General features: G+C 50.1%; 8 protein-coding genes across 8 annotated transcripts; 4 read left to right on the top strand and 4 right to left on the bottom strand.

Moving 5' to 3' along the window:
* Positions 1-520: 520 nt before the first annotated feature.
* Positions 521-2,242, top strand: MIND_01317700 (Epimerase domain-containing protein; the record flags this gene model as incomplete). Its single annotated transcript, XM_037369630.1, has 8 exons — positions 521-703; positions 752-861; positions 903-943; positions 991-1,081; positions 1,145-1,201; positions 1,249-1,361; positions 1,416-2,036; positions 2,082-2,242. The coding sequence occupies 8 exons, from the start codon at positions 521-523 to the stop codon at positions 2,240-2,242; spliced, it is 1,377 nt and encodes a 458-aa protein (XP_037214128.1).
* Positions 2,243-2,250: 8 nt separating this feature from the next.
* Positions 2,251-4,022, bottom strand: MIND_01317600 (uncharacterized protein; the record flags this gene model as incomplete). Its single annotated transcript, XM_037369629.1, has 9 exons — positions 2,251-2,312; positions 2,358-2,487; positions 2,534-2,881; positions 2,927-3,497; positions 3,543-3,583; positions 3,633-3,697; positions 3,744-3,829; positions 3,880-3,956; positions 4,008-4,022. 9 exons carry the CDS (start codon positions 4,020-4,022, stop codon positions 2,251-2,253), a joined length of 1,395 nt encoding a protein of 464 aa, XP_037214127.1.
* Positions 4,023-7,662: 3,640 nt separating this feature from the next.
* On the bottom strand, positions 7,663-8,240 carry MIND_01317500 (uncharacterized protein; the record flags this gene model as incomplete). The annotated part of the gene is made up of 2 exons (XM_037369628.1): positions 7,663-8,103; positions 8,157-8,240. 2 exons carry the CDS (start codon positions 8,238-8,240, stop codon positions 7,663-7,665), a joined length of 525 nt encoding a protein of 174 aa, XP_037214126.1.
* A 4,291-nt stretch (positions 8,241-12,531) lies between these two features.
* On the bottom strand, positions 12,532-14,081 carry MIND_01317400 (Clathrin assembly protein; the record flags this gene model as incomplete). The annotated part of the gene is made up of 3 exons (XM_037369627.1): positions 13,633-14,081; positions 12,727-13,584; positions 12,532-12,676 (listed from the first exon to the last, which is right to left on the bottom strand). The coding sequence occupies exons 1-3, from the start codon at positions 14,070-14,072 to the stop codon at positions 12,532-12,534; spliced, it is 1,443 nt and encodes a 480-aa protein (XP_037214125.1). The 5' UTR covers positions 14,073-14,081.
* Positions 14,082-14,325: 244 nt separating this feature from the next.
* MIND_01317300 (Monocarboxylate permease-like protein) lies at positions 14,326-15,894 on the bottom strand (the record flags this gene model as incomplete). The annotated part of the gene is made up of 6 exons (XM_037369626.1): positions 14,326-14,565; positions 14,610-14,751; positions 14,803-15,276; positions 15,328-15,499; positions 15,550-15,665; positions 15,716-15,894. 6 exons carry the CDS (start codon positions 15,892-15,894, stop codon positions 14,326-14,328), a joined length of 1,323 nt encoding a protein of 440 aa, XP_037214124.1.
* Positions 15,895-18,058: 2,164 nt separating this feature from the next.
* On the top strand, positions 18,059-19,244 carry MIND_01317200 (uncharacterized protein; the record flags this gene model as incomplete). Its single annotated transcript, XM_037369625.1, has 4 exons — positions 18,059-18,070; positions 18,118-18,255; positions 18,303-18,389; positions 18,438-19,244. The coding sequence occupies 4 exons, from the start codon at positions 18,059-18,061 to the stop codon at positions 19,242-19,244; spliced, it is 1,044 nt and encodes a 347-aa protein (XP_037214123.1).
* Positions 19,245-21,658: 2,414 nt separating this feature from the next.
* On the top strand, positions 21,659-23,498 carry MIND_01317000 (uncharacterized protein; the record flags this gene model as incomplete). Its single annotated transcript, XM_037369624.1, has 12 exons — positions 21,659-21,759; positions 21,811-21,847; positions 21,892-21,932; positions 21,982-22,014; positions 22,064-22,161; positions 22,215-22,245; positions 22,294-22,441; positions 22,491-22,524; positions 22,569-22,683; positions 22,729-22,886; positions 22,933-23,092; positions 23,138-23,498. Exons 1-12 carry the CDS (start codon positions 21,671-21,673, stop codon positions 23,496-23,498), a joined length of 1,305 nt encoding a protein of 434 aa, XP_037214122.1. The 5' UTR covers positions 21,659-21,670.
* A 167-nt stretch (positions 23,499-23,665) lies between these two features.
* On the top strand, positions 23,666-24,701 carry MIND_01316900 (uncharacterized protein; the record flags this gene model as incomplete). Its single annotated transcript, XM_037369623.1, has 3 exons — positions 23,666-23,808; positions 23,855-24,588; positions 24,640-24,701. The coding sequence occupies exons 1-3, from the start codon at positions 23,690-23,692 to the stop codon at positions 24,699-24,701; spliced, it is 915 nt and encodes a 304-aa protein (XP_037214121.1). The 5' UTR covers positions 23,666-23,689.
* Between the last annotated feature and the right edge of the window lie 17 nt (positions 24,702-24,718).

Genomic DNA, 24,718 nt, shown 5'->3' with positions numbered 1-24,718 from the left:
TACATCATCTTTCTTGCATATCTACCCTAATGAAAAACCTACCTACCATCTACCACCCTCCACGTAACCCCTGCCCCCGAATCCTTGCTATGTATCTACCCCTTCCTTCAACAGACTACTTCAAGACTTCGAATGCGCTTTACTTCTTACATTTTGTTGTGGATTACTTGGACGGGAGGAAGGGAAGGGAAAAGTATATAGCTTGGTATCTATAGGACAACGAGCGACGACGTTAATGAATTCTACTGCTCCTTTCCCCTTCCTGTGTGCTGATATCTTCTTGATTCTGTGTATTTTTCAAAAACTTCGAAAATCTGAGTAACGCCAACAGCGCTTACCAAAAAGCTTGTGATGCGAAAATGTTGCACGTGATGCCTTGCGCACGGACCACCTCGCTGTTCCCTTAAATAGGATGGACCCACATTCTGGTTTCTTCAGATACATACTCATCAGGATCTTTTTATAGAAACTGACCGAGTACTCGCATTTTTACAAATGCCGCATCCTTCACATCCACGCGATGACATCCGCGCCCGCTCGTTTTAACCGAGAACATGGCGCCTCTTCGTTGAGGCGTCTCGAGGACGTTCGGCCGCTGCTTTCTGGCTCGCGCAAGCGGGCTGGGGAGCGCGGTCGGCGAGCTGGGCGTTTGTCTGATGGATGTCTTGTCTTGTTTTGCTATACCTGTGTATTCTTCGTTGTAGTGTGCAATTGAACATGTGCAATATTATTGAACCAAGGCCTGTCTTAGACTAGTCTTAGACTTCATTACAAAGTAGCATTGAGCCAAATCAACCTCGAGCTCGTTCGACTTGCCTTTGGACGGGTTCAGCTTTGGTCATCTTTCTTAACAAAAGTGAAGTGGTTGAGAAACTGCCCACGATGAGTTGGTGTCAATGCAGTGAATCAACGGATGGGGAGGATGTGGTGGGTCGTGAGCGAGGTGCTTCGAGATTATTTGACGCTCAGTGTGCTGACAAACTTAAGCAGAGGAAATTCGGCTTACGCTTCGGACCTCGAGCCGAGAGATTGCGTCAGCGTGGGCGCTTGATGTCGCGAAGATCTTTAAATTTGTCCATCGGTCCTCCGCTACTTCGACCTGACTCGGGCCACGGGCGAAGGTGGGTCATCGAGCCTCCGACAGCCTACAAAAGGGAACTGGCAAGCTCGATCGAGTAGTCATGAAAGTTCTTGTTTTAGGGTGGGTACACCGTGGCCTATCAAACACAGCTAACACTCTTCTTGCAGGGCAACCGGATTCTTAGGACAGCCAATAAGTCAAGCACTGGTGCGCGCAGGCCACGAAGTCTATGGTCTGGCTCGTACTTCGGAAAAAGCAAAACAGCTTGCGAGAGATGAAGGTGCATTTCCCCCCCTCTTCCTACCGTCTCTTATCACCATTTAATGGGCTCTAGTGATACCTGTAATTGGCACCGTTGACTCTGACGCATATATGCACCTTATACCGACTCTCGACGTCGTTATATCGGCCATAAACGCGACGCCAGACATCCTCACAAACACATTCAACAACGTTTGCGGAGCAGCGAAAGCTACGCGTCTCCCTGGCGCTGCGAAGCTCGCGTACATCTACTCCTCTGGAACCTGGATCCACGGCGACGACCGAACGACGATCGTCAGCGACACAACACCCCTTACCAACCCAGTCAAGCTGCTCGCCAACTGGCTTCCTGGCCTTGAACAACAAATCGTGGCAAGCACCATCGTAAATGGCATCGTTCTACGTCCGTCGTTGGTCTACGGTCGTTCGGGCTCCAACTTTGCCCCGCTGTTCAAGGCGGCGTTGAAGGAGAAGAAGGTAGTGTGGCCAGGCAGACCCGGTGGGCGGTATGCCTTGGTCCACGTCGACGATGTCGCAGACGCCTATGTTAGAGCAGCAGAGCGGTCCTCCATCGCCGCCGGGAAGATATTCGACATCTCAAATGCGCAAACCGAAAGCGTGGATGAGCTCTTAAGGCGGCTCGTCGAAGTCAGCGGCGTGCCTGGACCATACGAATACAAGGAGCCAACGTCGCGTAAGCTTCATTCTTCTTCATATCCTCCCCTGAGTAACTTCGCAGTATTCGAGGAAGCGTTTTCCTCGACTGCGATCATTCGCCCTTACCTTGCCAAAGCATTGCTGGACTGGTCGCCGAGAAAGATCGGTCTCACAGACGGATTGGAGATCTATTACGCAGCGTGGCTAGCATCGAGTACCAAGTCTTCACTGTTGACTCAATAATAATTAGTCTAATACATTCCATGAACTTGAAAGAACTGGGCTTCTGCCTGTATGTTTGCGATGCAGATTCCTGTTGATAGGTCGGCATTCATTCACGAAATGAGAGACAACACACGAATAAGCGTACTCCGCTCTCCCTTGCTTTTGGAGAATGCGTCCAGCGCAGCGAGAATGCGTTGGACGTTTGCCGTGGTGCTCGCATTCGGCGTTTTGAGGTAGAATTCCGCGAAAACAGCAAGGAGCGGCTGTCGAGAGATCAAGCTCCTGCAACCATTATCTTTGTTAACTTACTGCTATGATTATGTCAGCTGAAGCGGTCTGCTCTGTTGTCATATGGGCGAGACACGCTAGCATGTGCTCGCCTGCTGCCCAGCATTTCGTGTTGGATGTCATCGAATGATTGCTATAGGGAGCATGCAATTGAAGGACGGCAGCATGGATAAAGAGATGAGACAGAGTCAGCGTTGGACCGCCGCGGTTGCCAACGGGAAGTAGAACCGTGTTGGTGAAGGCCTCAAGTTCGTCGGCAAATGCTCGCGAGTCGTCTTCAGGCGGCGGGTAGCCCGCAGTCGCCGTAAACGCGACGATGCGCTGAAGACAGATGGATGCCTGAGTCAGTATATGATCCATATTATTTGTCTGAAAATTGTTAGGAAGTGGTGCAATGGCTGATGCTGTACTGACTGGCTGATGTGTGCTGATGACGGGAATGGCATCAAAGGGAAGATGGGAAGGCGTGCCCGTAATAGCGACCCAATAGTGATTCAGGGTGACCACTGCCCAGAAGGCCTTGGACAACATGGTCAGCTCGTCCGTGCTTGTTGCTAGTGATGGCGTTCGGGATCCCATGTTGCGGAGGAACTGAGGCGGGACCGGACCAGCATACAACTGAGCATTGAGGTGGTGCAGACCGATGCCAAACGCCAACGAGGTGGCGATCCCACAGTGATGTCGTCCTTGCATGAAAATGGCGTGGTCGAGAAAGTAGAGTGAAAGCAGGATGTGCGTTTGGATCAGTTGAATCGACGTTTGATGGTTTGAGGCATGGTCGAGGGTAGTCGAGTCGCGTGCAGCATTGGATACCGCCAGTGCTAAAAGCCTTTCTTCCGGATATATGCTATCTGCGCCTAGGTATGTCGCCCAGAGTATGACGGTAATCGAGAGGCTGCGCAGAGTTTCGCTAGAATTATTGATCGACATTTCGGGAAGGTAGAAAAAGTGATCCTCGCGAAATTTGTCAAGGAAGCAGTGAATCCTATGAGAGTGGGTTCCGGTTGATCATCAGGTCACTGGGACTCACAAAGCCGAAGTTAGTTCGGGAGAATTTTCGCGATCAGTCAACTGGAGTATTTTGAATGAAGCATTGCAAGGCTAAACGCGAGTTACGCACGCGAGGGCTCGTAGATGCCATGGTGAAAACATGTTGCGGCTCCTGGAGAATGCCAACTCCAGCATCTGGAGTATGAATGAATAAGCGACGATTTCTAAGATGAGAACACACCTGAATATGGTGACGACAATACTACTGACGGGGCTTGATCCGGAATGGGGGTTACAGGGACCGTGTGTGTTGGAGCGTAGGAATATCTACATGGCTGTAGTGTTCGTGGTGGATGTAGGCGACATTTTTCACAGACGGGTCGTTCTCCACCACATTTCTAGTCGACTTCAGATTGGTACAGGGTAGAAGAGGCATCGTACAACTCGCCGGATTCTATGAGAGAATGGGTTCGCATAGGAAATGAAGTAGAGGCAGTTGGCTCACCTGCAATTTGTGCATGCTTTATGAAGATAGCCAGCCTTGGCTCTGGACGGTCCGGGGCTGTCTCTTTCCATTATCAGTGGCGAGTTGTCAAAACGCAGGAATGCGTTATATACCTTTCGAAACGAGGCACACCTCGCCGGAATCAAAACGAATGTCGGCTCGCAGTGTCGAGCGAAGCGATCTCACGCTGAGAGAGGCTATGCATGGCACATTTTCATCTTGGTCGGTCCGTCACTACCATTCGACATGGACGAAGGAATCAGAAGTTGACCGGCATTTCCAGATACGGTTGGAGTGACACGTGACACCGTCACACTTTCCTAAGGCGCAAGTGCTTCGGCTCCGGGCTCCGCAGGGGTACAAGACGGTCCTTCGACTGGACCGCCCTATGACATTCTCCGCAGCTTTTGTCCACTCTGCTCTTGAGCTCCATTGCGCAGCTGCTCAAAACGAAGGCCAAGGTGCCTTGTGCTCGTTATTTTCCGATTCCCGACTCCCGACAGAACCACGAGGCCACACACTCCTCACCTACTGCGCTGGCGCAGCAAGAAACGTCAAAATCGAGGGTTCAGTCATTGCATGAATCTCCTCCAACCGAATGTGTTAGCTGCTTGACTGACATCGGTACTTACTCCGCATCGTCTCTCCAACCACTGATGACTTCAGCATATCTCTCCAACCTTCAAACACTCGAAGCTATCCTGAGAATCGGCAGTGGCGCTTCCCGTGTCCGTCAGACGGCTGCCACTAGTCTCCGACTGGCTTCAAGATCATATCAAGGATAATCGGACTTGCCATAGGAAACACAGAAGAAGCCTGAGAGACGGGAGAAATGCATAGATATATGGTTTCGACTGAGTGTGCTCGCTATACTTGGGAATTTACAGCTTTCATGGCCAGCAGCGAACGAGCTGTGCTGGTGGTCGGCGCCGTTTTGGTACGTTAACAGCTTACAATTACTTTTAGATTCTGGCGTTCCAACTAACTTTCGTTCGACTTAGACGGCCTTGAATCAACGCCGGGGGTAGGGGGAGCTGTTAGGAGGAGCTCAAACTACTGGCAATTGGCTTGCGACTTCTCCATCTGCTGGCTGAAAGTCTGAAACTCGTTCATTCTACAGCACTAATAGCACTAGCAGTGGGTTCTCAACAGGAGGACAGCTTTTACTAAGATTGCATCTAGCAATTGTTGTTCTGTAATCCCAAGTGGTAGCCTGACCCACAAATCGTGATCTCCCAGTTCAAGTTTGTCTTCTGATTTGATATCATTAATTTGGTTACTAAAGCCCGTGTCCAATGTCATGTAGCTGGACCTTCACCTCCTGATTTGGCGTCTATCATCGATCATAATATAAAAGACACAAAAAATATAACGTTCCTGCTATAGTAGTAAGCTGCGACGACGAGATTCCTGGTGGAAGATAAGTACATAAAATTGAAGATGTGGCCTGAAATTTTGTTTACGGCAAGTTCCCAAGGGCTTCCGCGGAACAAAAGAACTGCGCCCACTTCCTTTTAAGTTGTCAGATTTTGGTTATATAGGCTGATCAGATGCGTATGATCGCGACTTTTACTTGTCTCCTTCTTCCCATCATGACACCAACTGAGCCACGTTCCGTACTCCTGCCCTCTCATGGAGAAATAACGCATCTACGCAGCCTCATCAGGGTTAACGCCTGCCCTCCAGATATCAACACCCTTCGGGCCAAAATTTCTGCCCTATCCACAGAAAAGAAAAAATATACGGACTCCATTGCTGCCACCGACGAACCCGAGCGTAACTCACTTCAAAACGACTTAACGGAGCTCGAAACTTACGCCGCACTCTGCGAAAGTGTGCTTGCGCCTATCCGTCGTCTCCCACCAGAGCTCTTGTCGCAGATATTCTCCTTCTGTCTTCCGGGGTTAACGAAAGACCTCAGCTCTAAAGACTACGCCGCGGAGATTCATCGGTTGACACGACGCGAGTTGCTGACCTTGGGGCAAGTTTGCTCCCACTGGAGAACTCTCGCTTTAGGCACCCCTTCGTTTTGGCGAACCATTGATCTCGACTTGATGTTCTGGTCGCACAAGATGCTTCCACTTGTCGAAGCTTCTCTGGAACGCAGCGCCAACTCTCCTATCCAGCTGCGACTTGGCGCTCCAGACAATATCGCCGTCGACACCATGTTACTGAAGCTGGTGGCTAAACACAGCGCGCGGTGGCAAGCAGTCCTCCTTTGCATGGACTTTTCGTTCTATACGGCGCTATCAGAAATACGTGGGAATCTTCCGAGGCTCGAGTACATTCATCTTGCTGGGTTGATCGACCAAGAAGGAACTGATGCCCGCCGAGCAATGGCAGCAGCAACCTCGGCCGTCTCTTTCATTGCGGATGCACCAGCCCTCCGTGACGTTGCCTATACGGGGCCGGTCAAAGCACTCAAACTTCTTCCTTGGTCGCAATTGGAGCGTTTCGAGTATTTTGACGTCCATCTCATGGAGCTCAACGAGGCCCTGTCTGTGCTCAAGTATTTCCCACCCGGCATACAGTTCGACATCCGACGGTTGTTCGTCCCGCATGTCCAGTCGCCTAGCGAGAACACGAGTTTTCCGATTACCCCGCAGTACAGCGAGAATTTGACGAGTCTCATCATTGAATTGCAGAGCTCGACTCGGTTGGGGATCGAAGAGGTGTTGGATCGCGTGACGCTGCCTGCGCTCACCCACCTTGAGGCCACATCAATCTACTACCCCGCCGCGCCGGGGCCTTTAATATGGAACAACGACAGCTTCCACCGCGCTGCAACACGTTCTGGCTGGGGTAGCACCCTGACTTCGCTCTATCTTTTCCACGTCCAGCTCCCTCCAGCCGATTTACTTGGCACCGTGAGCGGTCTTCCCCGACTCAGTGTCTTGGTTGTCGCAGACCATGCTCCCCACACTGTGCTTCTAAACGACGATGTGCTTCGTGCCTTCATCTGGGATCCCCAGACCAACCGACAGCTCCTGCCCAATCTGACCGTCTTCGGATCGCTCTCTCTGTTGCAATTCGATGCGCATATCCTGCTTGAATTCTTCCTTTCTCGAATCGCCAAAATGAGCAGTTCGCCCTCGCTTCCTCACCCAGCGGCAGTCGCAGCAGACGGACCCGAGTTCGAGTTATACATCCGCTGGCTTCCAGAAACAGAATCAGAACGGCTGAAAAGTTTCGATGAGAGTACGTTGACACAACTCCAGCTTCAGGGTACAGAAAGGAAGGGCGTCGTATGGTCCATGGAGCTGGCGAACGAGACAGAATTGAAAACCTTCTTTTATTAGATATTTGTAGGGCATTTTCGCGGGATCTGGATTGTTGCTTTTCACGAGGATTAATAGAGTGGTTCTTTGTATAGTGGGATCCTGTAGAGTCTCTGGATCTTTTGAGACCGTTCCACCCAGATTCGCGATCGAATTTTCCAATCGTATTATTCCCAGATCTCCTTATAGATGGACAGGTAACTCTTCACCAAGGTATATCACCGAACTTGGTTCCACTCCGATAGTGGCTCAACCTTCATTCTTATCTTAGTAGCCGTAAGAAAGGATTGGCAACTCACACAGATAAGGCGCACAAAGTCGTAACGCAAAGATGAACTATCTCCAACCAAACAGCATACGATTCAAAAGCCAAACACCTAAGTCGACTGGTAGTATATCGGCTGTGGCGGGCCCGGGTAATCTTGCGCTGTTGCAGGGGTGAGTGGAGACGGTGCCCCGACGCCGTTGTGGTGAATGAAACCCGCTCCAACCCGCGACGAGGGTGGTAACGCAAGATCAGGGTAAGATTTAGCGTCAGAATATCGCGGCCGCATGTTTTGTGGTGGCGGACGTGTGTAGGGAAGGGGATTTGGAGTCGTGGTCGACAAGGAAACCCGATAGGAATTTACTGGTGTGGACGCTGATGACGAGAGGAATTGTAGTGGCGGAGGAGGACTAGTGGGGCTGGGAAAAATCAGGCCCAACGCGTTGGTGGACAATGGGCCCTCTGGTGATGGTTCCCTCTCCGGTTCGAAATCGCAATACAGATGTTTTCGACGACATCGTTCGCAGCTAGGCGGTAAATATGTTGGCGTACACTAGAAGAAATCTTAAGCTAAGTTGCACAGCGATACGCCTAATTGGAGAGGACCTTTGATTTGCTGTCTCTGCAATTCAAGCACGGTTTGCGCGCGCGAGGCTTGAGCTCGGAGAATCCTGATGTTGGAGGAGGCATGTAGCATGGCAAGAAGGTTTCTCCTCCTTTATAGCCTTTAACCAGTCATCTTGCCATCGACACGGACGTCGGGGTCCGCAGTCGTGGCTGTAAGATCGACCTTTGACTCACTCGGGAACGGGCACTCCGGCACACAGTCAGAGTTCGGAGAGAAATTGAATGCTTGCGCCTAAGAGAAGAGTGCAACAATAATGCTACACCGCTCCCTTGCCATGCGGCATCGTGTTCATCGACGTCGGTGCAATCCGAAAACCGAGTAATCACACAGTCACGGTGTCACAATCAGTCGTCGGATCAAGAGGTGATGCGATCTGAATCCTCATGTCTCCTTCCAAATCCATTGTCCAAGCCTACGGCCATACGGTACCGAACGGAGGGCTTTCAACCTGGCTCTGAGAAAGACTAGGGAAGAACCACATCGTCTTTGACATGACCTGCCATCTTGAATGAATGGCAACATGTGTCGTTTGACCACCTGTTGTCAACTTGGCGCTGCCGTCAACTTGCTCAACCGGCTTGTCTTGGAGTGTCTCTGTGACAACAGCCAACAAGGGAGGCACATGACGCGCGCACAAGCACGTTGAACCATATGCACATCAGATTGGCGGCGACGATAATATACATAGACGATGAGGAGATGCGTTGTCCCTCTTCATTCTCCCTCCGAGTCTCCCCTCCCCGGGCCCGTCCAGAATGTTCTCACTCTCTTTTGTCGCCCTTCTTTCGTTCGGTCTGGCTGCTTCAGCCACGCCAGTTACCCCGGAGACCCAACCCGAAATTCGTTCGGAACTGGCCGCCCGCGCAGATGACTCTTACCGCTCTATTGCGACAGCCAACAATCCTGACTGGATGGCCGGACACTCAGACTCCACTTCGCTTGCGCGTCTATCCATTCCTGGCACGCATGAGTCTATGGCCATCGTTGGGGGCGATATTACCGAGTGCCAAGGTGAGATCCGGCCAAATAGCTTGCTCTGAATCTGACTAAATATTTCAACGCAGAGAACTACGGTGACTCTGGCAACACCCTTACCGCCCAACTGAATGCTGGTATCCGTGCCTTCGACATCCGTCTTCGTGTCGAGACCCGCAACACCTTCACCATCCACCACGGTGCAAAATACCAGAACGCCAACTTTGACAACGTTATTGACAAATTCGCGGAGTTCCTCATTGCCCACCCCAGCGAGACCATCATCATGCGTGCCAAGCAGGAGTGCACTGGTCAAATTGGCTCCTGCACGGACCTTGGTGGCCAGGCCCCCTTCACCGATATCTTCGACATGTACATGAACAACAGCCCCATGGCAAGGCGTGTTTTCTGGGGCCCCAGCATCAATCGCAACTCTGCGGCCGGTGTACCTAACCTCGGCGATGTCCGCGGTAAAGTCGTCCTTTTGGTTCTGCACAACGCAAATGGCGCGCGCACCAATCAGTACGGTCTGGCGCAATTCTCTGGCTGGAACGATGGCAACTCGCAGTTCGTTCAGGACAACTACAATGGGTAAGTTTTCGCTTATGCACCGCAAGTCCAAGCTTATAACTGTTTCCAGTACTCCGCTCTCCTTCAATTTTGAAACCACAACTAACGCGTTCATAGTCCCCAACGTCAACGCCATCGCCACCAAGCGTGATCAAGTGCGTGTTGTTCCTTGCTTGTTTGACTAAACTCATTATTACGCAGTTCCGCCGCTTCCTTGATTCGTACAACACCGGAAGCGCAGACTTCAACTCGCTCTTCATCAACTTTTCATCCGGTTCTTCCCTCTTCGCCCTTCCCTACCAGGTCGCAGCTGGCGCATGGGGAGTCCAGGGTCTCAACGACTTCATCCTTGGCTACCTCAGGCAAGGCCCCGAAGTCCACCAACCTGTTCGTCGTGTAGGCGTTGCCTTGATGGACTTCCCTGGAGGCGTGTTAATCAACAAGATTTTGGAGTTCAACAACGGGCTTTGAAGATGTTCTTTTGAGGGTTGTCCGGGTGCAAAAGCGTGTATTACCATAGTCCCAATAAAATCGCAATACCCTGTGATCGCTTGAGCCAAATAAGGAGGAATAATGGTTGTAGATAGGCCTCTACTTTATATCTACATGTCGCGAGTGCTCATAATCCTCAACAGCAATAATGGAATACCTGGAGGCGGGCCTCCCATAGAGTCCCATGTGTTGGCTACACTGCTTCCCCGCACTTTTTCCTCCGCAATCTGCTCTAGATGAAACACAACAAAGCAAACTCAAGCTAGTCACCGACCTCAATCCGAGTTGTCAATATCTCTACTTCTCGTCTGCACTGGCCGAGCCACCACCGGGTACCATTAACCATTGCTCTGAGACTCCGGCGTCGAGAAAGGGACGCAGAGAGGGCTACCTGCCGTAGCTCCCCTGACCTCAACCGCAACCTGGTCGATCTTTCATTCGCACAATCAGAGCATCAAGAGAAGTAAGGCTCCAACCAAATACAATACAATACTCAATATATTGAGTTATAACCCAATACAATCCATATATATATACAGGGTGGCAAAATTTTTGTAGTATAGAGTATATACTGTATAGATACTCTATACGATTGAGTTTTCTCAGAGGCCTATATAGGCAGTATCTGTAGGTTATACAAGGTGTTATCAAGTCAACTTCTTTCAGATAAGGTATTTTCTGAGTCTTTGTTACTATACTTCTTGGGACTATATCTGATATCTGACTAAAAGTTCAGATGCTACTTTAACCACAGCTTCCAACTGACCCACAAACTGACCCATCTAAACAACCTTATTATTATAATAAATTTTCAGTTACATTTCTGTCAATAGAAATTTGTAGTACAACTCAAGTACAATATCTCATATATCAATCATAAGTCTAGGTTAAACTTCAAAATTTCCATATAAGGAAATTTTATCACAATCAAAAGACTGTAAGTATCATGATAAGAAGAGAGTTTTATAGTTAACTATCAACACAACATTTATCTTATTACCCAGTTTCATCTTGATCTGATATCTGTGCTGTTTTACTATTATATTTGACTATTAAAAGCCTTGGTTAACCTCAATGTCATCTTTTTTGCAGCTCTAAGACTTTCAGGACCTGTAACTAAGATGTTATTAGCATATGGCAGAACTATACTAGATAGTTAATAACTATCATGATTGTGATATATAAAATAATATGTCAAAACAATATATTATCTACTATATACTCAATATATTGGGTTATAACTCAATACTATCCATATCCCAATACAATACAGCCTTGGAGTGTATATGGATAGTAATTAGTTGGAGCCTTAAAGAGAAGACACATACACCGAAAGCTCCTGACCCAATTCTCTCCGCTCCTCCTCCCCGATGCCAGCCTCGACTGCACTCCACCAAGCTAATTCAGCCTTGCACATCGCCTGATGCAATTTCTGGCTGGCTCTTTGGGGGGATAGAATACGCAGCATGATAATGAGCGCAACCACAAGAACAACTATACTGACAATAGCAACTTTGTCTGGAATAGGCATTAGCTGTACGAGAGATGCTACGATGTTGGGCGCATCAGAGGCAGCGATGACCGAGTCCGGGACCTTCGGAGTGGATTTGCTAGAGCTGACGAGTGCAGAGGCTGGTTTGATTGTTGGTGAAGCCTTCTGTGTTTCGAGATGAACGCCGGCAAAAAATGTTGGATTTGTATTGATAAAAGGGTGGAAAATGCCAATAGCAAGGCAGCTCAGCAGGAATGCAGCGATGTACAGTTTTTCTTTGAGTTGTCGCCTTCGAATGCCAACACAAATTACACAATTAGATGGAAATTCGAGATGTAGATGTGCAGAAAGACATTCACCGCAAGAATGGCGGGATGCTGGACGGCTTTTCTAAGCCTGATAGTTCCAGAGTCGCATGGTTCATCGGGAGGGTGGTGTCGACTTGACAAACCTGAAGAACGTGCACTTTATATGTGAGGTTAGAAACTGATCGATACCACTGGCTAGACTCGATACGAACAAGTTATTCATAGTTTAACAGCAGTTCAGCACTTGTATGCCATCCAATCATCGGCCTTACCCTCGATAGATGAGATGTTGCCCGGACAGAACAACTTCCGGCTTGTTCCGTCTGCCACTATGTTTATTTTGGGATTGTGTGGAGGCACACGAAGCGAGGAGCAATCTTGATCACTTGAGGGAAATGGACAGATGTGTCCATAGATACAGTTAAAGCGGCGATAGTAGCCAATAGTCATTTCACCCAAGACCCGATACAGGCGCTACACTTACAGAACTTTATACTTCTTCAAGTTTCCTCCATCTCATTCCTGGAAAGTCACCGTCTTGAGGCGCAGGAACTCGTCAAAGCCCCACTCTCCATTGAATCGTCCCCAGCCGCTGTTCTTCACGCCACCGTGCGGAAGTGCAGCTTCGTCATGGACACTCATAGAGTTGATGTGAACGTTTCTTGACCGAGCGAGTCAAACAACGCTCCCAAGAGATTTTCAGGCACTTACCCGCACTCCAATTTCTTCGCAACACGCAAGCCCCTGGCCAGATCTCGTGTAAATATCGCTGAATTGAGGCCGTAATCACAGTCATTGGCGACCGAGATGGCTTCCTCTTCACTTTCGACAGCGATAAGACTGACACTAGGTCCAAAACTCTCCGTTCCATAGAGGTCCATCTCCTTCGTCACGCCCTCGACAATGATGGGACGAAGACGTGTCGATGAAGGTTCTCCTGTTTCCGGATGATTTTCCTCGGTAGTGTAATCTCCATGTAAGAGTTTGGCCCCTTTACAAATTGCATCTGCGACCAACGCTCGGTTCTTGGCCACCGTACCGCCCTGTGCGAGAACTGGGGAAAGGGCGTTTTCGGGCGAGAAGCCGCTAACGGCTTTCTGTAGAGCCGGTCGGAACGCATTGATGACAGCTTTGTGGACGATGATTCGTTCGGTACTCATGCAAATTTGACCCGCATGAAGGAAAGCGCCAACCACGCATTGCATAGCGGCACGTTCAAGGTCGGCGTCATCCAGTACGATAGCGGCAGCTTTACCACCCAGTTCCATTAGGCATGGCTTCAGAGCTCGACCAGCAGTAGCGGCAATGATGCTTCCGACCGCAGTACTACCGGTAAAGTTGACTTTGCGAATAGCTGGCGCCTCGATCAGTTGGGTGGTAATGGCTGGAGACTCTTCGCGAGTGGTATAAAGGACATTGAGGACACCTGCTGGGAGACCGGCCTCAGCGAAGATCCGGCCGAGGTGGTGGAAACAACGAGGGCTGAGCTCTGACCCCTTCAAGACCACAGTGTTGCCTGTGGCAATTGGGAAGATGATTGAGCGTGCGCCAAGAATATACGGCGCGTTCCTGGTGGAGAAGATTGGCTGGGGTCAGCGCAAAAGTGGGCAGACATACCAAGGAGCGATACTTAGCACAACCCCATACGGCTCTTTCAACACCAATGCACTCGTACCATCCACTTGACAGATGGGAATAGAGCCCGCAATCCCGCTAATCCTCCCAGCCGTGTCTCGTATGTGCTCGGCGGTGGTGAAGATATTGAAATTGGCGAAGGTCTCGTCTGAACCCGTCTCTTGCATTATCGACTCCTTCAACGCTGGCGCTTGTTGTTCGATAAGGTCAGCGGCCTTGAGAAGGATGTTGCGTCGCTGGATAGGCTTGCTCTTGCTCCATTCTTGGAATGCAGTGGTTGCGGCTGCGATGGCGAGTTCTGTGTCATCTGAAGACGCTGAAGAGCAGGAATAGAGGCTCTTGTGGGTGAGCGGGGAGACAACAGGAAAGGTCGAAGAGCTGACGCGCTCTTCTCCCTTGATAAGGAGAGGCACTGTCGTCATTGGGAGAAAAGCGGAAAGGCATCACTGAATCAGCTCAATGATTTGCCGACCAGCGGCGAGTGCAAACTTCCTCCGTTTATAGCGTTATGAGGCAAGTTAAGAGTTCAAGGAGAACTAACAAAGACGACCCTACCATAATAAAAGAAGAAGAAAGAAGCATCAAAAGTAACGACAAGGACTTAGAATTTGTGCAAGGACGGTGAACCCTACTTCCGTTTTCCCAATGGTTTTGCCCATTCATGTACAGGTAATACTATACAGCGGCCCAAAGCTTTCGACTCCTTAGGACCCTCGCAGCACAAAAGAATACCGACCCGACGACCGCAAACACACCCGAGTACAATATCAGATGTCTGAAATTGTGCACTGTCGTGGTTCGAATGAAGACACCGCCAATTGGGGTTCCCGCAATTGCAGCGGTCGACATGAAGCCAAACGACATGCCGATTCGCGCGCCGACCTCATGGATAGGAGATATTGACACAATGCAGGGCTGAGAAGGGCTCAGAAAAGAAGAGAAAATCATCAACTACCCACAGAGAACAGAGCAAAAAATGGCCCAGAGAAGAACCCGTAAAGCGCAGAAAATGCGATGAGGCTGGGCTGCTCGGTAGCGGTGTACCACATCGCGAGGATAAGCACGCCCGAGATCAGTGTGGTCGCTGCCATGACGTTGTACCTTGTGAATCGGTTAGTTGACTAATTCACAAGTGTAGGATAGAATGCACACCTTCCAACTCGGTCGGCTATGAAGCCTGGCAAAATCCGTCCCACAATGGCGGTAGCACACAGTATGGCGAGGTAGTAGGGGGTCAATTTGGAGGGGCCGCCGCTTGCTACCTCACCATACAACCCGACATAAAAGAACGGGTTAAATATTGACATCACGCTAAACCAGCCACCAAGACACAGGCAGAGATAGGTCGGGTCTCGGAAAGCATGAAAGGCGAGGAGTTGACTGAGTTTTGGTAGCGGTTTTGGTGGGCGCGGCGTTGTTATCGTGAGCGAACCGACGATGAAGCAAAACAGGACGATGAAGGCAAGGATGCGGATTGTCCAGCCAAACCCGATCTTGGGAATGAGATGGTCGAGCATTATGGGGTAAACGATTCCGCCCAAGCTTGCTGCGGCAATAGGAAAGCCGAGGGCAAAAGCAAGCTTGCGTTTGAACCAATGTGCACAGACGGCAATTGAAGGGAAGAAGCTATAAAAGTGACCTTGAGGTACGCAAACAAAACGGTTTCGGTAAACGTACGCAAAAGTTGCCCCCAAACTGAAAAGAACTGCTTGTGTCAGGTATTGCTGATATATCCTTTGTGGTTGGGAGATCGACAGCATGAACATTGCAAAGGATGACACGAGCCCGCTTATAGGTATCATGAGTCGCGGTCCTAACGCGTCGAAAAGGGCGCCAGAGACACTGGCGACTAACAAGTTACATTCAGTGAAACGTTGCCGGAGATGGAAATGCCCATACAAACATATAACATGAACACCTGAATGGCGCCAATCATCGACACGAGGGTGGGGGAGTAGTTAGATAGGTATGTTGTCTGATAATAGTCGTTGAAGGCACCATATCCATTGACGGTGCTGCATGACTGAAGATGAGAGGTGGCCGAAAAAAAGGAGGGAAAGCGCACCCAAATGTCGCTATGGACACGCAGCTAACACCCAAAATCGTCAGCCAGGCTTTGACGCCGCCGTCTGGTGGGTCCACATTTATCGGTGGCTTCATTTGACCAGCTTCAGTGTCGGTATCTAGCGTTTTCTCGACAGCAGTGGTCGTGGGAGATGGCGCGTGCTCATGGGCGGACGACATTGGAGGAAGGTGATAGTCAGTAGACAAACGCTAATCCTCTTTTTACATGGAAGCACTCGGAAACCATTCGGAGCGCGATGTCGGACGTGAGCACGTCTACTCTCCATGAGTAAGTGGCTGATCGAAGTGATTGGTCAGCCATCCTCGCTTAGTATTGCTTTTTGACCGTTTAACCTTGAACCTTGGTTTGAAACCAGCTCGGTGTTTTTGCGGTTCTCCGCTCGTGTTGAGTTCATCATTGAAGACCGTGAACGTGTAGCTTTGCATTTCTATCGCGTGCCGTGTGACTTTGGCGGTCACATTTGGTGTTGTTGACCACAGTTGACCCCTCCTCAAGCCTTGTCCACAGAAAGCGTAAAGAAGTCTCGAACACATGGAAAGTTGTTATTTTGGTCGTCACACTCACCCCCTCTCAGACCAAATTCACAGTCTGACTGCGGGAGACAAATGGAAAGTGCAATGTGGCGGTTTTCTCATTACCGACTTCATCTCTCACTGGCAAAAGGAATCTCCGAGTCAGAGGCGTTTCATTTTTGAACCTGTTCAGCTTCAAGCCTTTCAGCGCCTCAACAATCTACAAGCTCGAGTCATGGTCACCAACAACTATATATAAACTCCCAGACAATGCCATTATCTTGTTCTGCATGGAATTTCGTAGAACCACTCAATCCCAGTCTGAATCCGACCCTTGATGGACTGAGCTTATTTTATATAGTGCTTTATGCAGAGAACGGGACCCACACCCTGCTTTCTTCTCGCCCTTATAATGCCTGCAAGCTTATTTTGCTTCTTGAATCCCTAAACGACACTGACATTGGGCCAGAGGATGATGCAGGCGACCAAGCCCACACAGTCTGGAAAACGAGCAACATCATCGCCGTCTGGTACCCGGTCTTCGACATCGCGCTCTGCGAGGGCTGCTCCAAATAGGGCTCATGTGGCGGTTCATTATTTACCTGTCCGCATCGAGACAAACTTACCATGGGACTAGCGCACAGAGGCCAACAGACTCGACCCTCTTCAACCTGCTGTTTCGCTCGTTGCTGGTCCAATTACTCGAAAGCGTAGAAGAGTACAGCCATTCACTCTTCCATTTGCTTTCCATTCAATTGTTTCAGGACTCGGAAATCGCCCACAACCCACCTGAGACGAATATGTACACCGGTGGCAAGCTGGACATCTACGACATGTCTCTCACCTCCCTTCGCGATGCTCTCCGCCCCAAAACCTCAACACGGCTCAATTACCTCGCCTTCCTCCGCGCTATCTACACGAAACAAGAAACCAATCCTGAACCTGGCGAAATCGACATAACATTTCCACCATCCCGGTTCCATGGCCATGGGCGTATGACCTCCACTGTCGACGGCTTTTGTGATATAACCACGGGCCACAATCGTACTCCCTACCCTATTGTCCTCACCGCCACCCAGCACACAGAAGCGCTGACTTTTACTGCTAACGAACAAGCCTTCTTCTGGCCGTCGGTACCGAAGGACGGCGCAGGATTGTTTGGTGTGATGGAACTCGCCGAGAAGCCCTACGGAGCAAAGCGTGCTACGGGCATTTTCAAGATGACCACGACGCCGGTCTACTCAAATGGCATCGACACGATATATGCCGGTTTTGCGACATTCAAGGTCCAGCATGGAGCGGAGCTGGGAATGCAGGGCCTCGGCTCGGAGCGTGTTGGCACTTTCGCATTCTGGGCGCTACCTGCAAAAGAGGACAGTCTGCGAATTACGGCGCGCGCCCTTTGGGGACCAGAAGCGCCGTTGACCGTCATGCCTGTATTCGGCCAGCCAATGATAAAGCAAGACATCAGTCCCATTTTATTGTTGGAGAAAGCCAAGGAGATCGAAGAGTCCGGCGTGAATGTCGCAGGAGTACTAGAACAATGAATGCCAACTGAATGCCCAGGGAAATTTAGCACGCATAAATGGAATCAGTACCAAACTACGCAGCAAATGTTACAAATGGATTTCGTTCGAATATGGTATCATCTGCGGTCAATTTGAAGTAACTACTACAGTACAAGTGTTAACAGATTGAATTTGCAAGAAATTGCATCAATTGATAGATGATGTGAGATCATCTTGGTCAAGCCGCGAGCCTAACCAAGCGGTACTTAGGACAAGACTACTCTTTCTTCCTGACTACCACCATGCCACCCAAAGTATGTCAGGCCTCGGGACGCGTTTTTTTGCGTCTTATAGTCAACAGACAGCCAAGAAGACGACGACGACCAAAAGGAAGTCTTCCCAGTCGGATCGCGCCTCCAATATCGAGCACGACGCGTCAACGCCAACTGCGGCAACGTCGGGCCCAACCCAGCCAGCGAAGAAGAAGGCACGCGTCTCGGTATGAAGTTATCGCGAGCAACGCGTCGTCTGACTCTGGTCTTGTAGGATGCGACTGGTACCGGTGTCGTCGTTACAAAAGCTGCAGGTCAGGAGAAAGAGGCTACTGCCAATACAGGAGACAAGCGCAAACGCGTGCGTAACCGATACATCGTTTATCTCATCATCTGACGCGTCTCTCAGGCTGATTTTGTCTCTAATGCTTTCCCAGGTGGGAACTTTGACCTTTACGCTATGGCTTTGCCCTTCCTGCGTACTGCGCTCCAACCCCCTGGGGGCAAAAAGCTCGACTACCCCGCCTTGCGCCAACTCATCGCCGAAAAGCAATCCAAAAACGACAAGTCTGGTAAAGTCGCACTGGCCCTCCCGTCTGCAGGGAACGGCTATGGAAGGTTCTCTTCTAACGCGTCACGGTATTGCGACCCGATGGAGGAGATGCCATTCGACATTGGTCTAGCATCAGTTCGCAAAGTCGATAGTGTCACATTTTCAACGTCTGAGCGGGCGTTATTTTGGCCAGAGGCGCCTGCCTCTGGCCCAGGGCTCGAAGGGGGGCTAACTCTCTTGGAACAGAGCTGTGGAATCGACAGCCTCACAGGCTCGTTCAAGCTTTGCACTGTCCCAATATTCACGACTAGCAACCCAAAAGATGCGATGTATGCTGGTGTTCTCTCTTTCGACGTTCGATACGGGTCAATATACCGGCGCAAACAACATGGACCCGGTCAAAAAGACGCGTTCGGGTTCTGGGCGGTGCCTGCTCTGGACACTGACAGCAGAAAACTGAAGACGGATGGATTGGCCCATCTTGCAACCAAGACTGTCAGTTTTACTGCTGCCAGTTCGGATTTCGTCGATCATCAAGTTGAAGAGGCTCTCGCTGCTCTCGATGATTCCCGATTCGATTTCGAGTTTGACGACGAATCTGGGTCTGACGATGATGAGTATGGGTACTTTGGAGAACGCCATCGATTTGGGGCCTACTATTAGTAGTGGCCTTTGTGTATGCATATACGGACACAAATACCGCGCCCGATAAAGGACATTGCTTGGCAAAATAAAGGATGCGATTTCCTTGCGCGACAGAAGCAGATCCGACATGTTTCCGTTGAGGGCTAGAACGCGACAAGGAAACAAGCATTAATTGAGTACATTACAGGTGACCAAGTCATTGACCCCAACTCCGCAGTAATGGTACGCATATCCGGATAACCCGAGGACCGAGGTTTCTGGGCTTTGCAAGTGTTGAAACGCGTCGCTGAGTAGTTGCCTTCGCTGCAAAGAGAGATATGCGTTTCTACGGCGATACTCTCTTGCTTGCCACTCAATATAGTGCATTTTGTAGAGGACTAGCGCGGACGAAGATGGACGATGGAAGCAGAATGGATTGGCACATCCGAGTGTGACAGTCTGTGACATCGCTCATTCTGGTTTTGCATTTGACCACAACCTCCCGCCAATTGACGACGCCGAGTGTTTGGCGCCACGCCCATATGCCCATGCACTCCACCTCGCGGTATCTGCTTGTCATACTCGCCGTCGTCATCAGTGGACATTATATTCTCTCCCTCACTCATGACGCATACGGCCGAGCCACGTCCATCTCCCGTCTCATCAAACCTCGCCCAGACAATACCATCCCTGACGAGTACTACACCCATACCAACTCGTCTACTCTGCAAGTTGCTACCCGCCCCCGAGCAAACGCGACATTTGTCATTCTTGCACGGAACAGCGACCTCGACAATACTGTCCGCTCCTTACGCCGGATAGAAGACCGCTTCAACACACGACATCATTATCCCTTTGTTATCCTCAACGACGAAGTGTTCACAGATGAGTTCAAAAAGTGCGCGTCCTATTTTGATAGGAACGATGCTGATTTGCGTGGTAGACGTGTTTCTGCTGTAGCATCGGGTCCCGTCATGTATGGCCAAGTCCCGAAGGAACATTGGTGCGTTTCCATTGGTTCAACATCCAATTTTTTTTCCTTACATCGAGGTAGGGTGCAACCAGATTGGATAGACGAAGAACGGGCCACCAAAGGTCGCGAGGCGCTCGTGGCAGACAACGTCATTTACGGGGGCAGCGTCAGTTACCGAAATATGTGCCGCTTTAACTCTGGGTTAGCGAATAGATTATGTCAGACGTCGGATACTTACTCACAACCCTTAGTTTCTTTTTCAAGCATCCCCTCATGGAGAACTTCCGTTGGTACTGGCGCATCGAACCCGACGTCCATTTCCACTGCGACATCAATTTCGACCCTTTTCTCTACATGCAGGACCGCAACAAGGTCTACGGGTGGACGATAACGATGTACGAGTTCGAGAAGACGATTCCGACACTATGGGGGCATGTTAAAGGTGCATTGCTCTTTCTCGAGATTCCTTCACGCTGACTTGGAGCCCAGACTTCATCAAACTCCATCCAGAACACATTGCCAAGGATAATGCATTAGGTTTCATGAGCCACGAAAACGGTGACCGTTATAATCTTTGTCATTGCAAGTACCTATCACTTTTCTTCTTGCCTCTTGTTAACCCGCATGCAGTCTGGTCTAATTTTGAAATCGCGGACATGAACTTTTGGCGCGGAAAGGCCTACCAAGACTTCTTTGCCTACCTCGACTCGAAAGGTGGCTTCTACTACGAGGTTTGTCTACTTGCTTTGAATTCAAGTTTTCTGATGTAGTTTAGCGCTGGGGAGACGCTCCCGTACACTCAATAGCTGCAGGGTTGTTCGCATCGAAGGACCAGTTGCAATTCTTTGAAGAAATCGGCTATGAGCACAATCCGTATACCCATTGCCCGAAAGATCCGAAGATGTGGGAGAAGAACAAATGTGGATGTGACCCCGCACGCAGTTTTGGTGGGCTTGGTTTTTTCTTGCAACATTGCTCTTGTGTTGATGATATGGGTAGACTATGACGGGTATTCGTGTATGCGGCAGTGGGATGACTTCATTGGGAAGTGAGAGGCGAGTGCAGAACGACGATCACAACGAAAAGGCTTGCCGCTTTTCAGACCCAGCGCGGAGCCAGTTAAGCATGATACGATAGGTTGTACTATAATGTTGACAAGTATAGCAACTAGACGCAAAAGCGATTGTATTCACTTTAATGTTGCAAGACATGCTGGGCTATGTAGCCCTCGGCGCCCGCAGCCTGCTCGTTAAGTATACATTTCAACGGGGAAGGGTTTAAATTTCCTTACTCTAATAGTGCCGCGAGTCCAGGAAGGAGAGATTTGGCACTGAGAGGCTCAATGCATCGTCAGTCTATGGCATCCGGGACTGTCCCTGAAGCAGAGTAAACAGAAATAGCTGTCGGCAGGAATATTGATCGCATCATTCGCGGATCACATGGCTCCGTTTCCTTTGCTTCTTCTTCCTCACTTGCTCCCCCTGGGCTGACGATGCTCCAATGCCCAACCGACAACATTACGGCGATCGACCAGTCTAATTTCTGGGACCCAGAGCATGGCATAAACTGGGACGCCCATAGGTCCGCCTCGCGTTTGCAAGGAGAAAGTGGTGGCTGAGATTGTCTGCGTAGGATCGGCTGGTCCATCTCTGGGGGTTGTGCACTAATCGTGCGTTTCTTTTTCTGCCTTGATACATACCCCTCACCTTATAGACCCTTCTTATAACCTGCTATACTGTCTGGCAACATTGTCGGTGTGTGCTGCTGTTTGTGCTGCTTCAAACTCTAATAGTTCGTGCTCAGCAACTACACAGTCCCTCGAGAGCAACGCCAAATGTGCCTTCCGACCCTTTGACCCCCCCTTAGCAACCTGACCTCAACCTAGAATTCGAATATTGTACATGCCGCCGGTCTACGCCATCATCAGCTTCTTCTCCTACCGTTTCTTCCGCGACTACACATATTACTCTCTCATCGAAGTCGGTATGAACTGGCTCTCCCTCCCGCTACGTTTTGGAAACTCATTCCCGAGCCAGCGTATGAAGCAATAACGATCACCGCATTCCTGTGCGTCCTCGTTTCAATGGAATTAGTTCCAGTCTGACTCTAGTCCAGGCTCCTGATAATCGAATACGTGGCCGGAACATCCACAGACCACACGACTAAGGGAGCTATGGCAAGGAAAGACAAGCGTCCTTTACCAATGCCCTTCTGCTGTTGGAGATACCGTCCGACCAAAGCCTATTTCATGTATACCGTCAAGGTGAGTGGCAAACCAATTCTTAACCCCTCTGCTCAGTAAAGCGGCGTAGTGGTCTGTTCTGCAATATGTTATCGTCCGACCTCGTTAGTCCTCCGTTACCCTAAATGCCATGTCTAATCAACCCTAGTCGCTTCGATCGCAGGCATTGTCGCAGAGTATTTGGGTGTTCTTTGTGAAGCTCGTGGGTATGACCCTCGCTTCGCCAGCGTCTACCTTTCCATCGTAGACTTTATCAGCATCACGTAGGGCTTGCTTGTCTTGCTCTTCTCAACTAACGAACCGCCTAGGATCGCCCTTTACGGATTACTTCTCTTCTATGGTCTTACCAAAGAAGAGCTGTCGGACAAACGCCCCCTGGCTAAATTCCTCTGCATCAAGTTAATCGTGATGTTCACCTTCTACCAAACGTTTGTCTTCTCCATGCTGGAGGGAAGGGTCATTCATGGTCGGAGTTCTGTCCCCTCTTCAATACTCAAACTAACTCTGTCTAGAAACCATCTATTGGTCCGAAACTAACATCGCTAATGGTTTAAATGCGCTGGCCATTTGCATCGAGATGGTGTTCTTTGCGATTGGAATGGGATGGGCATACCCGGCGACTGAATACAGAACCTCTCGACCGACAAGTATATGGAAGCCACTATGGGACTCGTACGTTGCCTCTCCGTGAACCAAATGTTTTGTTGATGGCCACAGAATCAACTACTCCGACTTTATCAAGGAAATCTGGGGCTCGCTGCGCTACTACGTGACCGCTGCAAAGGAGCGGCGGCACCAGCGTGATCCCATCGAGAAAGAAGAGAAGCCCACATTCGCAACCGCGTTCGGGATTAGCCCGCCAGTCGGAGAGAGCGGAAGCCAGCTCGTGCCCAGCAGCGAAAGCGCATACGACTTGCAGGAGATGAACCACCACGACAGGCCGTATGATGGGCGACCGGCGTATGGTTTTGGTGCACCACAACACTCGTATGGGTCGGATAGCCCGCAGACGGCGGGGTTTACGTTCAGTCCTGGCCCGGGGCCAAATGCAACGTCGATGCGGCATAATCTACCTTGAGGAGTAGTTATCTATTTGTTGTATGACATACCCAGTGACCAACTCAAAATTACCTATACTTACTTATTTGTACCACTAGCTTTTGAGTCCAAACGTTTGGCTGGATCAGAAAAAAAGCATCAGTGTTCCATAAGTAGTATATGGGTGACCATCAGCGACGGTGCTTAGCACAAACTTCAGTTGGAGCATCTATGGCTTCCCAAACACGCCTTCCATTGGATCTGGAGCGCGAGGTATTCACGACAACTGCACTGATACACCCAAGCACAATTGCAAACCTACTTTTAGTCGCACGAAGAGTGTTTGATTGGTGACGAATCCCCAATTATTAGCAATACAAGTAACTTACTCTGCAGGGTGGCACCATTGGAATATGCATTCCTGAGATTAGATCATGAGTTGGCGCATCATCGTGCACGAGCCTTGAAATCCGCCCTTCAAAATTCAACCGACGCATTCCCTCTTGCTAGCATTCTTGCGTCCGGTGTTCGGCATGTAGCTGTCGAGCTTGACCACTGGAATCAAGCTGAAGGAGGTGATACCTTGGACCCGGCGCGTCGAATACTCAGCCTTTGCACACAAACCACGCATCTTGCTGCTTTAGGCGAGCTCGTCTCGCCTGAGCTCCTGCCCACACTCCAGTCGATGCAAAATTTACGCGTTTTGGCTATATACCTCGATCATCTTTTCGGACACACCACTCACATCAACCTCCTTCACCCCGCGGTGAAAAACATCACCCACCTCGATATTTTCGATCTTCTCGACGCTGAACTTGTGGGCATAGTCTCCGCCCAGCTTCCTCTTTTACCAGCGCTGACGCATCTCGCGTTCCGCCCGCCGGTAACGGGGGTGCCTTGGTCCATGATCTCGCATCTCCTGCGCAAATGTCAGCAGCTTAAAATGCTCGTTCTCCTTGTGTGGCCATCCCAAACCTTGTCACGAGAGGCCCCTGTTGGCGCACAAGATTCCCGCTTCGTCATGATCAAGTACCGTCGATGGGACGAGGCTGTTGGCGCTGAGGACCTCCCCACGTTTTGGAAACTTGGCGAGGATCTCGTTCGCTTGAAACGGGCGGGAGAGAGGCCGCGTGAGTTTGTTTGCTCTCTTCCTAGTCTCTCAAACGGTTTAAATAACTTAGTGACGGAATGTTGGGTTGAAAGAACGATGCGGGGTTCCGTTTGGGGGAAGTTTTTACCTTGAAGAGATTTCGCCGGCAG

This window comes from Mycena indigotica (genome assembly GCF_014461135.1).
Source record: "Mycena indigotica strain 171206Taipei chromosome Unknown Mind.scaff0014, whole genome shotgun sequence".
NCBI classification, from domain to species: domain Eukaryota; kingdom Fungi; phylum Basidiomycota; class Agaricomycetes; order Agaricales; family Mycenaceae; genus Mycena; species Mycena indigotica.
This window is presented reverse-complemented; position numbering and strand designations above follow the sequence as displayed.